At 39.0% G+C, this 13,490-nt stretch overlaps 1 protein-coding gene across 1 annotated transcript in view; it reads right to left on the minus strand.

The window, feature by feature from the left end:
- Positions 1–6,793: 6,793 nt before the first annotated feature.
- The window catches only part of LOC147462711 (uncharacterized), a 50,824-nt gene continuing 44,127 nt past the window's right edge, over positions 6,794–13,490 (minus strand). Inside the window, exon 4 of the mRNA XM_086485133.1 lies at positions 6,794–7,696. Coding sequence (XP_086341259.1) covers positions 7,277–7,696 — 420 coding nt within the window. The 3' untranslated portion in view covers positions 6,794–7,276. The remainder of the gene's footprint in view (positions 7,697–13,490) is intronic.

The raw sequence follows: 13,490 nt of genomic DNA on the forward strand, positions 1-13,490 counted from the left end.
ATTTTGGTATACTAAATAATAAGGTAATTATGTATACTGGATGGGCGGTCCGGCCACCCCACTACAAGTAAAGTTTTAACGCCTTTATTCCAATAGTGTAGAGAGAGAGATAGTAGTGAGAGAAGATGAGAGAGATAAGTGGATGGGATAGAGAGAGAGTGGAGAGGAGAGAGATATAATAAAGAGAGGTTTTGTTTTTATTTATTTTTATCTTTACTCTTGTTTTTGAACCTTTGAATAAAAATAGGAGGAGGTTCTCACCACAAGTCTACCAAAAATTTAATTTACCATTGCTAGAATTAAAATCTTATCGTCTCATTTGCTAAGGATCAATAAAAACTTGTCGGAACATAGACCAAGTCATCAAACTTTGTCGATACTCGTATAGGAAAATTTTTGATTTTGTAAATCTCCAAAAATGCCAAAATTAGCTTAAAAATCCAAAAAATCACTCAAAAATAAAAAACAACAAACCAAAAACATCCAAAGAAATCTCTAACTTTTTAAAACTGTTAAATTTGTTTTAGCAATCACATTTGCATACATCTAACATGTACAAGCAAGTCAAAAATAGGAGATTTTATCAAAAATATCAATTACAACAAAATCGTCAAATCAATCCTCAAAATTAGCAAAACTCAACTAATGACGGTGCAAAACACATTCAAAATAGCTTGTTAAGATCATAAATCATCACGTTTTTTACAAAATTGATTAGAAATTAGTGCAATAATTAGCAAAAAATGCCACAAAATACGAACATTATCCAAAACATTATTCAAAGTTTTATAGTGTAGCCAAATAAAATCTCAATAAATTGCCAATCAATTTCACCAATGAAAGTCAAAACTAAGCAATAAAATGTCACAAAATTGGATCAACAATGATGCCATTAGAGTGTGTAAATCCTTGTTTTGAGGTCAAACTTGCATCATTTAACCAATACACACATCAAATTTGTAATCAAACTTATATGCATCGCGTGCGGGCACGCGCACATACACACACACATACACTAATAATTGGAACTTTTAAACATTTTTTAGGTGCAAACAAACGTGTTAAACATGTCAAATTTGTACATTAAGCTCTAAAATGTCTAATTGGCACAATGCCCAAATCACAAATCAACAATTCCATTCTGTCAATCCCTAAAAGTAGGCATAAAATCACTCAAGTAAGGTGCACATACACTTATCTTAGTGCACACAATTGAAATTGAGCATTCAAGCATGCATTTGGCACATTCACAAGGAAATTGCCAATTTATGCACATTCATTTCTATAAAAAAATCAGTATTATGATGGCATGCAAACACACAAATCAAAAGTCCAATATCATAAGATCAACAACAATCTTGCATACTACACATTTCTCAATTCCACTGGCACCACCCATTTGTTGATTGCTCAATGTGTACATCAATTCCATTGAGCTCTAGAGCCCAAATCTTGCATTCAATAATCAAGCGATGGTTATATCACAAGCAAAAATTGACATTTTTAGAATGCAATCCAACCTTCTAATTAGACAAATATTGAAGTATAAGCACCAAATGTTAGTCCAATCAGTAAAAAAATTGTGTGTAAATTTAAAAAAAATTAGTGAAAGTAAAAAGAGATTAGTGAGAAACTAGAGTGTATAGGCACACAGTTAGAGTATATTGTATTAAATTAGGGAAAATTAAACACATTGCCATTTTCACACACACAAATCCAAAGCCTATAAAACAAGCAAAACACAATCAAATTGGTGAGGAAACCTATTTGCTTATGCCATAATTACATTAGTGTAGGCCATCAGTCCCTGGAAACGATGCCAAATGTCGGGGGCACCATCATAGTGTAGCTCCAATGACCAACACATAAATATCAATCTAGGGTGATGAGCTACCTGACTAGGGTATGGAAACACTCACACAAGATTAGTGAGCTAATCATTGACAACATGAACAGTGACTTCATTAGGTGACCTTCCCAGCCTATGGAGGAGCTAAGCCACAAGATTGGCAATCTCCACATCCACTTCTCTCCAACTCAATCACACACACTCACAATTGCAATGATGCACAACATCACTAACCCCATCATGCTGTTAGGAAATAAGACGCAGCTAAATAGATATTTGAGTAGATTACTTAATGGAGAGAGATCGATTTCACACACAAGAGATTATAGAGTAGAGAGAGAGAGAGAGAGTACAAACGATATACGTGGTTCACCCAATGTGGGCTACATCCACAGGAAAGCAGCCACTTAATGGCTTTAGTACTTCAAAACAAGAAGTATTTTACAAAGGGAATATACCCTTAATAGAGCTCCCACCTTGCTTCACTCTCACCACCTCGCACTCACCTTGTTGCATCAACTTCACACTCTAAAATGTGTATAGAAATGGCCTCCTTTTATAGGCCAAAAGGGCTGCCCTCTCTCATGAGAGGCAACCATGTGTAGCCGCCCTTGTGTAGATAAGTCCAAATCGGACCCTCCAATCCGCTCATGTGTAGCCGTCTTTGAGAAGACAAGTCCGCTTTTGAATTCAGCCACCGGTCACCGGCCATTGACTACCGGCCAACCGACCGGTCGTTTTCCGACCACTTTCCGGCCGCCGTCCGGCCATATTATTCCGACGAAAAGGAATATTCCGATGAATTTTTCTCGAGAGTGGCCGTGAAAATTTTGGTTTCGACTTATTTCCGGCGAGTTATTTTTCTTCACACACAATGGCTTCTCCTCATAATGAGGGCCTTACAAATGTGCGTTTTTACCACAGAAAATATCAGGCTCCATACTTAACACATGCAACACACTAATCACAAGTGCACACATAGATCTATCAATATATTTCTCACCAAATGCTGTGGTTGTCGCACATGTGAGGGGAGGGGAGGGGCATTGAGAAGCTGAGGCATAGGGTTGGGTGACTCGCTCTATGACCAATTGTGAGGGAGGTGGTGTGCCCATGCACATTCATGCAGGAAGGGGAAGAAGAAGAGAAGAGTGATCGGGGGAAACAACACATAGTGAGAAGTCACAATGTGTTTCCTTTTTTGTATATACACTTGAAGAGTACATCAAGTTAGTGAGTTAGTGTGTAGAGGGTGTTACTCACGGGCGGGTAGCCATAGGCCTTTACCCTAACAACTCCCTTATATTTGTAAAAGTCACCCACATATGGATCTAGAAATTGTTCAAATGCTTTTCGCAGCCTCAGAATCTAAATGAAACATTGGGAATTGTGTTTTTCCACCTTTGGGGCCCCACTAGGGATATATATTTTTGACAAACAAAACTTTTTGTAAGTTATGGACAAAATTAGGAGGAAGATGAGAAGGTAGGAGTATGTGCTTCTTCCCTTTTACATCAGAATGAAGGTTATCGATTCATTCATGATCCTGTACCTATCCTTCTTGCCAAGACTGAAAATGAGAAAATGCAACCTGAAAGAATAACTTTTTGATGGAAAATAACTTCAAGGATACAACACCATGTTTGTTGGGAAGATAAGATTGGGTTGCTAGACCAAAGGAGCAAGGTGGAATAGGGATATTCAACCTAGTGATACATGCAATAACCGAATGTGTCAAATTTGTGGTATCCATAATAAACCAAGGGTAGACATGGGACATTATGACATGGGATATGATTGACAAGGTAAAGCTGATCCTCCAGAGGGGCACATGGAAAGAGCTAAGAGCTCATGACAAACTATTGGCCCCACCTTGAGAAAAATGTGAGGATAGGTAGCAACATGGGGAATCTAGGAAGAAAATGTGCCAAAGTATTTAAAGCCCTTGAATAGGGGGAGACAATTAGATACGTCAAGAACTCCATAACCCATTGGTCCCTCTGGATTTCTAAGGTTTGAGGTGCTACTTAGAACGTCTTGGAGAGAAATATCTTAAAAAACGAACAAGAAGGGATTAATACATTTAACTCAGTTTTGGGGAGAGAAGCATCATGAGCTAGAAAGGCACAAACCAACTAGGTACCCAGTATAACCTCAACAAAAATGAAAGACTACTAGTCATCAGAATGGTTGAAGTTTTGAGAAAGGTTATAGCACCCATTAGTGAGGCAAAATTTGATTGGAAAGTTTAGCATTGGGTACAACAGGAACTTTGCTCTACCGCAAACTAAGGACATAGATTAGGTTAACTCACAAAGATAATTGGTATTTTCCACTTAGTAAACAGTGGAGGTTGCTATGACTTAAGTTTACTTGGGCACTAGTTGTAGGTAACATCCAGGATCCTCTATGTCCTAGCATAATAAAAAATCTTTTAAGAAAAATAAAAAAGTGTTTAGTTGAGCTTGAATTGCTTAAAACTCAAAAGTTACAAAGAGCCCAAGCATATCCTTTGCACAACGTTTTCCAACAAAAAATACATCATAGGGGATGACCATCGTAACTATCCTTACTTATTTATGTTGAAGTTCTTACTACAATGTATTTTCCACCAGCATGTTTCTAGAACAACATTTGTGTTTAGGAGATCACACTTCCCTTGAAACAATAGCATCTTTTTGGACTACTAAGATAGCTCTCAATACAATGGCTCTTACTATGCATATATTAGTCAAAAGATCCAAATCATCAACGAACCTCAAGCCTATAGCAAAGTCGCTCATAAAGAAGGTAGTTCCCAAATGTGTGTACACCCTTGTGTAGACTGAGCTCGTGATGTCACAAATTTTTGAACATCCCCTGAATAGGTGCGAGAGGGATTCATTTGGGTGGTTACACCTGACACAAGTGGCTTCGGCAAGACCTCTAGCATAATGCAGGTCTTCTTGAAAGGTGCTTTTGGGGCAAATACCTATTGGGAACAAGGTAAAAGCTAGGGGGATTGGCACATGCCTATGCTTAAGATGTAAAGTGGAAAGTAAAGACCCCTTCATCTACTCAAAGACTACACAACCACAAGATGTCTAGAAGTAAAATTTGCAAATGGGTCCAGAAGATTTAAAGGATCCCCTTTTTCAAAAAATGATGTAGTTCTAGGATGCACACAACTAGTCCGCTTTAGCTATCTCAAACAAACGTAGAAATGAAGAAACCTTTGAGTGTTTGAAAGAAACAGTGCAATGATTAAATTAGACGAAATCGTACAAGAAAGCAGGGAATGGATTCTATCTACTAGAGAAGCTAACTATGTGGTGACAAGTAACTATGGGCTTCCTGCTACCACTCGGTACACATCTTGAATTTTAAATCTATTAATAGGCATGCTTAGGTCTACCCCTTTTGTATCTTTTGGCTCCTCAAGGCACAAGCTATGCTTGAGGATTATTGCACATTCGTCTCAAAGATAATATAACTCAATCACTAGCTAGTGAAGACCTCCCCCACCTATCCATGGTATGTCAGGTGATCAGGGGCCTAGCAGGAAAAATTTGCAAGTGGGTCCAAAGAACATGGTAGATTAGATTCTTCAAGAGTAATCTGTTCCTTGATGGCAAGAAGTTGGGAAGCCCTCCTCTGCTCATGTGCACTCAAACTATCAGGTACTTCTTCTTTCATCATATATGCCAAGCGAGGAACCGCCGTGTGTTTGAAGGAGATCTTGACGTGTCAAGTTTTTCAAAAATTATACAAGAAAGAAAAGTGGTGACTATATGCTAGGACACAAGCAAGACTTGGAAGACTAGTCTAGGGCCACCCATACAATAAGTAAAGCCTAGAAATACAGCTCACCTACTCTTTTAAACTAATGATGATATGTCTCCATGAGAGGCGTTAGATATCCATCTTGTGATCATGAGCACCTCAAGGCTCGGTCTGAGCTTGAGGTTGGTTTGTAATTTTATGTTGTGCTTAATACAATTCACTCACGTATTGTGAGTTTGAAAAACAAAAAGGATTTCTTAAAATGATTATCTCTCAAGGAAACTAAGTAATAAAGGATAATGCCTCTTCTATGCATGCGAAAGTATTTTTCAAGAGTACGTGAATAATTAATATCACATTCTTTGACCCAACCCCTAACCATAGCTTGCATTAGTGCAAGATTATATGGGTCAAGGAGGCTTTTCCATTCCCCCTTTCAAGCATGAATATGTTTTATTGGATGAGTCATGGTTACATCAGAAACTACTTAAAAACTTACCTTTCAGAAGTTATCTAGTTGTTAGCAAAACCTATGTGTGTGTGTGTGTGTGTGTGTGTGTGTGTGTGTGTGTGTGTGTGAGAGAGAGAGAGAGAGAGAGAGAGAGAGAGAGAGAGATATGCAAAATAAGATGCACACATATATATTGAAACATTATAGGCATGTATACAACAATGTAAATATAGGAACAAATTTGAGTGAGAGAGAGAGAGAGAGAGAGAGAGAGAGAGAGAGAGAGATCTACGCAAAATAAGATGCATAGGAACAAATTTGAGAGAGAGAGAGATCTATCAAAGTAAGATGCATAGATATATTGAAACATTATAGGCATGTATACAACAATGCAATATAGAAACAAATTTCCTAATATTAAAAAGGCCCTTCAACCTAAAGAATGTCCTTATGTCTGAGAAAAGGGAGAAGGGATAAAATGCTCCTAGTAGTGTACCAAAATTTTTTTGGTTTGATTTCATAGTTGAAATTTTGCCTGTTTGGAGAAGCATTATAGGAAAGTGTTCACCAAAACTAAGAAAAAAGAAACATTTAAAAAAATCTCAAGTTTTGTGTCAAAAGCTTGAGGATTGGCTAGTTCTTACAATAATTTTTGTAAAGTCCAAATTACAAATTACAAATTACAAATCATAATCCAATAGAAAACCATCCACGCACAATTAGTAGAGATAGATAGACACTTTGCTTTTTCTCTCATATGGAAGAATGATATGAAACAAATACACCATACCTCATGGTCGCACCTCCGACCCCAAGATAACTATGTACACCATCTTTAAAATCCAATAATAGAGTGTGCTGAAGGCAATGCTTTTGCCTGAGTTGGTCATTTGTTGATTGCAACTACGAACTTATTGGGAATGTAGCAAGGTAATGAAGTAGGCTTGCTTTCTGGATTGTGCATGAGAAAGCCATGCACGCCAAAATGCAAGCTCGAAGGAAAATCTCGGTGGCGGCACAAATGAGGGGAATACAAAGATAGATTCAACAAAAATTGCTTGGGGTTCTATGATGGTGGAGCAAGTAGTTTTCTAATGTCTCCTTTTTTTTTTTTGGGGGGGGGGGGGGGGGGGGGGGGGGTGTTTGCTTGTGGGAGGAGAAGGGGAATGCACCTCTACGGTTGGCTAAAAAAAAGCATGCAATTTTATTTTGAGTTAGCTAAGGGTGGACCAAAAACGTTCGGTTTTGATACTACTATCGATAGAGGTGGCGGCGCTACTAGTTGAATTGGAAATGTAGGTGATGTTGTCAGGGGGTTGCAAGCTGGCATGATGCAAAGGGCTACTAGCTAGATTCATAGAGGTTGGGTTGTTAGAACCATTATTGTTGTGGAAAGGAGAAGTCACTGCAGCAGCCGCTGCTATTTGCATCAATGATGCATTCTCTGCATGGGAGGCAGCTCGATAGCGCATCACCTCCGCCTTCACCATGCTTAGCTCTGCTTGCAAGCTTCTGGCTTGTTGTTGTAATGCCGATATCACTCCCATGCACCCATACACAGGATCTCTTATCCTTGCATTCGCCTCATACACCAAGCTATTTGCCGTGTCTGCTCTTTGGCTTTCTGGAACCTCCTGCAAAATGCCAATTCCATTCCATTTGTCAATCCTCATCTTCTAAGACACTCATAGTAACTTTGATCGCTTCGCCTTAAAGATTTTTCTACATTCTAACATCACTAAAAAGAAGGTAGGGTGCTCATCTTCTTCTTGAAATTTTAGAGTCCAATAGGTTTATATGCAAAATTACTCCAAATTTTAGATATACATTGGATGTTTTCGCCTAAAACAAAATTGAAGGGATAAATTTAGGAAAACATTGAACCCAAATTTTTACACAAAGAATTCAAAACAAACTTGCCACCCCTCAATTTTAGAAACTAAAGTTAGAAATTCAAATTAAAGGAACAAAAGCCTAAAAATTTCCAGCATTAAGACCATTAGACTAAAGTAGTTTGTCCTCCTATGGATTATGGATTGAAATTCTAGCTAGCTAATTTAGACCATGATTCTTTGTACCATACACATTTATTTTGTATATAGTGATGTGTACCCATGCATGAAAAACACACACATGGTTATTGTGTCATGGCACATACATAATGTGAAATGAAATTCTACCTCATTTTTTATGCCTTTTTAATATGCGGGAACAAATGCTTCATTCTACATAATGTGATATATGTGAAAGCGGCTACAACACTTTGCAGTCATGTAGATGTACCAATTTGGGGATTCATGGCTGTAGATGTAGCACTGCTGGTTGTTTAATCACTTTAGAATATTCTTGGTTTAGAAATGTACATATGCCAAGTGCATCATGGTGGTACATTCATCTACCAAGAATGTGCAATAGAGTGATTATTGTTGGAGTGCGTGACATACTTCACACCTCCTATGGAACCTCTCCCTCTCCACTTGCATAGATTTTTCAAATAGTACCCATATATTGATATATGGCCCATGGGTGTTTCTACACATGTTCCAATTGCATATAAATACAAGAGATGAGTCAAAGCAGAGTCAAAGCAGCCTCTAAAAGAAAGCATATGGGTTCTATACTTGATTTTTTCCTTTTGGCCTAATCATTGAGTCATGTCATATCTTATCCATGATGTAAAGCATAAAGATGTAGCTCAACTCTATATAGCAAGCAACCATTGTAGTCATTTTCAATTTATCAATAATCAAACTCTATTATGCTCTCTCTCTTCATGAATGGATCACTTTTATTTTTGCCCTTACTCAATAGCTGGTATTAGAGCGTTTACTCAACTTTTAGTGTGGTTAGCACCTCCTAATCACCTCTTGATCCTAATCTATGTTTCCACCTATGCTAGATTGTGTGTGTATAATCACTACACACTAGATTGTCACTCAAATCTCACTTCTCCCTCTCTCTCTCTCTCTCTCTCTCTCTCTCTCTCTCTAGAATAATCATTGATCAATCCTTGATTAGCTCGTTGACGACATGCACATGGAACACTACCTTCACCATTTCATTATAGGATGATCACAGTTAGTTTCTCATTAGCTATTTCCTTAATTAGAGTTTTATTTTTTTCTATTTAGTTCTTCATAAAATCCAATCTTGACTTCATGAATGTGTGGGTTCATAGCCTACTACTCCAAATCCAAAATGAGTCCTTAAGCTCAGAAATAAGATCTTATTAGGGCTACCTAATCTACACCAAAGTATAGGTGTGTGTGATGAAAGACTACTCAAATTAAGTATAAAACATGTTTTGGAGGTTTTTCTATATATACGGAAATCTTGTGGGCCTCTTGGTCAAGGCAATAGACCCATTTCATGTGGCACCCACAAGGTGACTATTTCAAATTTTGTCAATTTTGAGAGAGGGATATTGGATAGATCCAAAACCCACTTAGTCTAATGTAGTTTATGGAGCGCTAGGTCTGTGAGTTGACAAACGTAATTGAATTGTTTTTTTCCTTACTTCCACTTGCAATCCTACCCGTCTTCCTTTTCTCCACTGGATGATCCAAATGACCACCACTCACACAATCACAGCTAATTCCCGCTTGCTAGCCAGCATCCCCGGGCCTTTCCCACGAGGCACAAGGGGCAAAGACCCTAAATCCCTTCAATTATGGTAGGTGTTCTCACACTGTAGAAACCACCAAGCACGTGTATAGGTAGTTTTTTCCGTGCCACGAACAAAAAGCTACGAACCATTTTCATAGGTTCACATCACGGGGGATTCACTAATAGTAATAGGGGGACGCCACCTGTGTGTAACAAAATTGACTTTTTAACCCCTACATACGAGACCCTCCAATGTAAAATCTATCCATTTGGCCTTAGAAAGCCCCCTATTGTACACTCACGTGATACCATACAATAACCCTTAGTGAATACCCCATGGTTCACATAAGCTCAAGCTCTCACCTATCGAGTTTGAAGATTTCCTATTACACCGAATGCAATAAGAAGCAACTCTCATCAAGGAGCACTTGTTTTCCAACTTTGGCTACAAAGGTCATACCATTTTCCTCCTTTCAAGGACTATTTAGTTCATCTAAACTTGTGTTGCCCCTTACCATTTGTAATAGATGTATAAATATTTTGGTGAAGGGAAACTTTTGTGAGTCGACTTTGTAAAGAGAGTAGACACCACAAAGGGAGTCCCTTAGTAAGATCCTCTCTCATGCACATGTAGATAATGGGAAAAGAAATCTTAGATAAGTTTAGTGGCACCCGCTTCCACACATGGAAAGTGAAGCTAAAGGGATACTTGATGAGAAAGCAAATCTAGAGTGTAGTAAAACCATTCGCATAGGGAGAGACCAGAAAAACTAGTGCATCAACATCAAAATTTCAAATCAAAGATGAGAAAGCACTAGGGATAATTCTTATCTTAGTATATAATAATTTTGTGCACTACTTGTGTGAAGCTACCATTGCACTAAATGCTTGGCAAACACTAGAATGCATGTTTGTTGTTAAAGAAAAACACTCTTAAATTTCACTCAAAATGCAACTTTATGGTTTAATAATGAAATAAGGAGAAGATATCTCTAGTATCATTAATAGAATAAAGATTATTTACACACAACTTGTTTACATAGAAGCACCAATCGATGAAGAAGACAAAATAGTAGTTCTACTCAAAGCTCTTCCTGAAGAATATCATCAAATTGTCACTATACTTAAAGAAAAGGAAACCATAACAAGCTTTTGGAAAGTGGAATAAATTCCCTACAAGAAGAAGGTAAGAAGAATGACAAAAACACTCAAGGAACCTCTAATAGAGCATTTTCTTAGTCACAAGTAACAAAAATAAGTAATGTCAACATTGTGGATGAAATAAATATTTGTCAAAGGATTGCTATAAGGTCAACCCATGTGACATATGTACAAAGAATACACTCTCATCAAAGTTCTATTTAGATGTTGTTACAAGCAACAAAAAAATATTTAAAGATAGAGATTAAGGTAGAAATCCCAACTGCAAAGGCAAAGTCAGTATGGCATCTCAAGATTCTGGCGACAAAGATGGTGAGGCCAACAATTTCTACATTGAAGACGTACTCTGAAACACCAACATTTTTTAGTCAAAACCTTGATGAAATACACTCATCAAGGGGAGGTATTTGTGTCTATTCCTATTATGTAAATTCTCTAGGATAGATTTTGATATGCTACACCCTATTGTTCAAATTCTGTAGGGGAGGCCAATTTGTACTTGCTAAGTGCTCCATATGACACACACGGAGAGGATTGTTAAAGTGCATGGCATACTTTTCACCTCTTATGGAACCTCTCCCTACCCACTTATGCATACCTAGACTTTCCAAATAATACCCATACATTGGAATACGGCCCATGGGTATTTATTTACATGTTCCAATTGCACATAAGAACAAGACACCTGCTCAAAGACCCTCTCTTCAGAAGAATCACCAAGAAAGCGTTGGGAAAGCTTAAGAAAGATGTGGTAATGAATAAACCTAGTGCTTATTTGTTCGGAGTATACAAAAATCTATCAAAACTTTGGGTCCCCGGATAAAAAAAGCCAATGAGGCACATATCAAACATCTCACAGAGGAGGTAGCACAATTAGCCTCTAGGAAGGCTGCCGGACTGGCTACCGAAGATGAGCACAAGCAATGGCTTGAAGCTAAATCTCACCTGGCCAAACAAAAAGCTAGAGGAAATCAAGAAGGCGAGATTGCTATCTAGGGAAAATTTCTTGCAACCAGAGCCTTCTAACCAAACACATTTTTCTAGGGCTCTAAAAGTGAGGAAAAGTCGAGGCCGTGTGCAAGTGCTCAATGATGAGAAAGGGAATACAATTCAAAACCAAGATGACATGGTTGCACTTATGCTCAAGTATCTCAACCAGATTATCGGCCAGCTAGAGACCAAACCTCAAGAAGTGGAAGAAGCCCGGGCGTCTTTACTTGGAAGTGTTGAAAAGAAGGTTCCCCAGGAGGAAGCCAACCGCATGGAAAAGGCCTTCTCTGAGGAAGAATGCTCAGCGGCACCAAAAGATCTTGGCAATGAAAAGTCCCGCAACTGGGATGGACTGACGGCGGAATTCTTCAGGGAATTTTGGGAAGATCACAAGGGTCCAGTCACACGGATGGCCAATCTAGCTGTTTTCGAAGAGTCGTTGGATGCAAGTGTTAAGAGAGGGCTTATCAAACCCATCCCCAAATAGATTTTTTGCTCTCAACTTAAACATTGGCGTCCCATTACGATGATTTGAGTAGCATACAAAATTATTGCCAAGGAAATAGCTCTCAGACTTGCCCCCCTATTGAGTCGGATTATCTCTCCCCATCAACACGGGTTCATTAAAGGGAGATCTATACATGACAATATCTTGGCAGCAATTGTAGGAATAGAGTATGCATCCTTCTCCAAGCAGGAGTGCATCTTGCTGCAGTTGGACCTCGACAAAGCCTATGATAGGATAGAATGGTCCTATATAGAAGAAGTCATGGGAGCTTTGGGCTTTGGGCCTTGTCTTTGTTGCCTCATATGCACACTAGGCGGTGGCAGCCAATCAGAGCTCTTGTTTAATGATAGAATTGTGGGATCTTTTGAGGTTGAAAGGTCTATTAAGCAAGGATTTCCCCTGGCCCCCTTGTTGTTCGCCATCGGGTCGCATCCTCTCATCAGAATGCTCGAAGCCAGTGCTGCGCGAGGAGAGATTCAAGGTCTGGCATTGCCGGGCAACAACCAGCTACTGGCCAAAATGTTCGCAGATGATTTGCTCCTATTCTTGAAGGCGTACCCTCAAGTTGTCCGGAGAGCTCTGGAGATTGTGCAAACATTTTTTGTGGCCTTGGGATCCAAGTGCAATATAGAGAAGTCAAGACTAATCTCCCTATCAGAGAACGACTCTTTTGACCCTGCAGTCTGGACAGGAGAGATTATCTCAAAAGGGAGTATATTTAGACACCTAGGAGCCCCCGTAGGGGTGGACGTAACCCATGGGCAAAGATTTCAACGGGTCATTGAAAAAAGAAGTGCCAAAATGAAAGGTGGGATTTTGTTCTCCTACCCCTCCAAAGCCGGATTAGAGTGATCAATGCTTTTATGATCACCTATATTGCTTTCCTCAGCCCCGTGCTCAAGATGGCTAAGTGTAACTGGAAAGAATTCTTAAAACCAGTGAAAAGGTTTCTGTGGAATAACAACACGAAAACCTCCCCGCCATGGCAGTGGGCTAGGTGGGAGGTACACTACAAGAGGTTGTGTGCTCTTGTGACGCTGCTACATCTTGTGGCCTCACATATGCTGCTTGACCAAAGCGCCTGCGAACACGTCTATTGGGTTGCAAGATTTCTGCTTGTTGGCCAGAGTCAGAGTCCGACGAGTTATGATTAGCAACAACTC

The sequence above is a fragment of the Adiantum capillus-veneris genome, chromosome 2 (genome assembly GCF_014529385.1).
Source record: "Adiantum capillus-veneris isolate H3 chromosome 2, ASM1452938v2, whole genome shotgun sequence".
NCBI lineage: Eukaryota > Viridiplantae > Streptophyta > Polypodiopsida > Polypodiales > Pteridaceae > Adiantum > Adiantum capillus-veneris.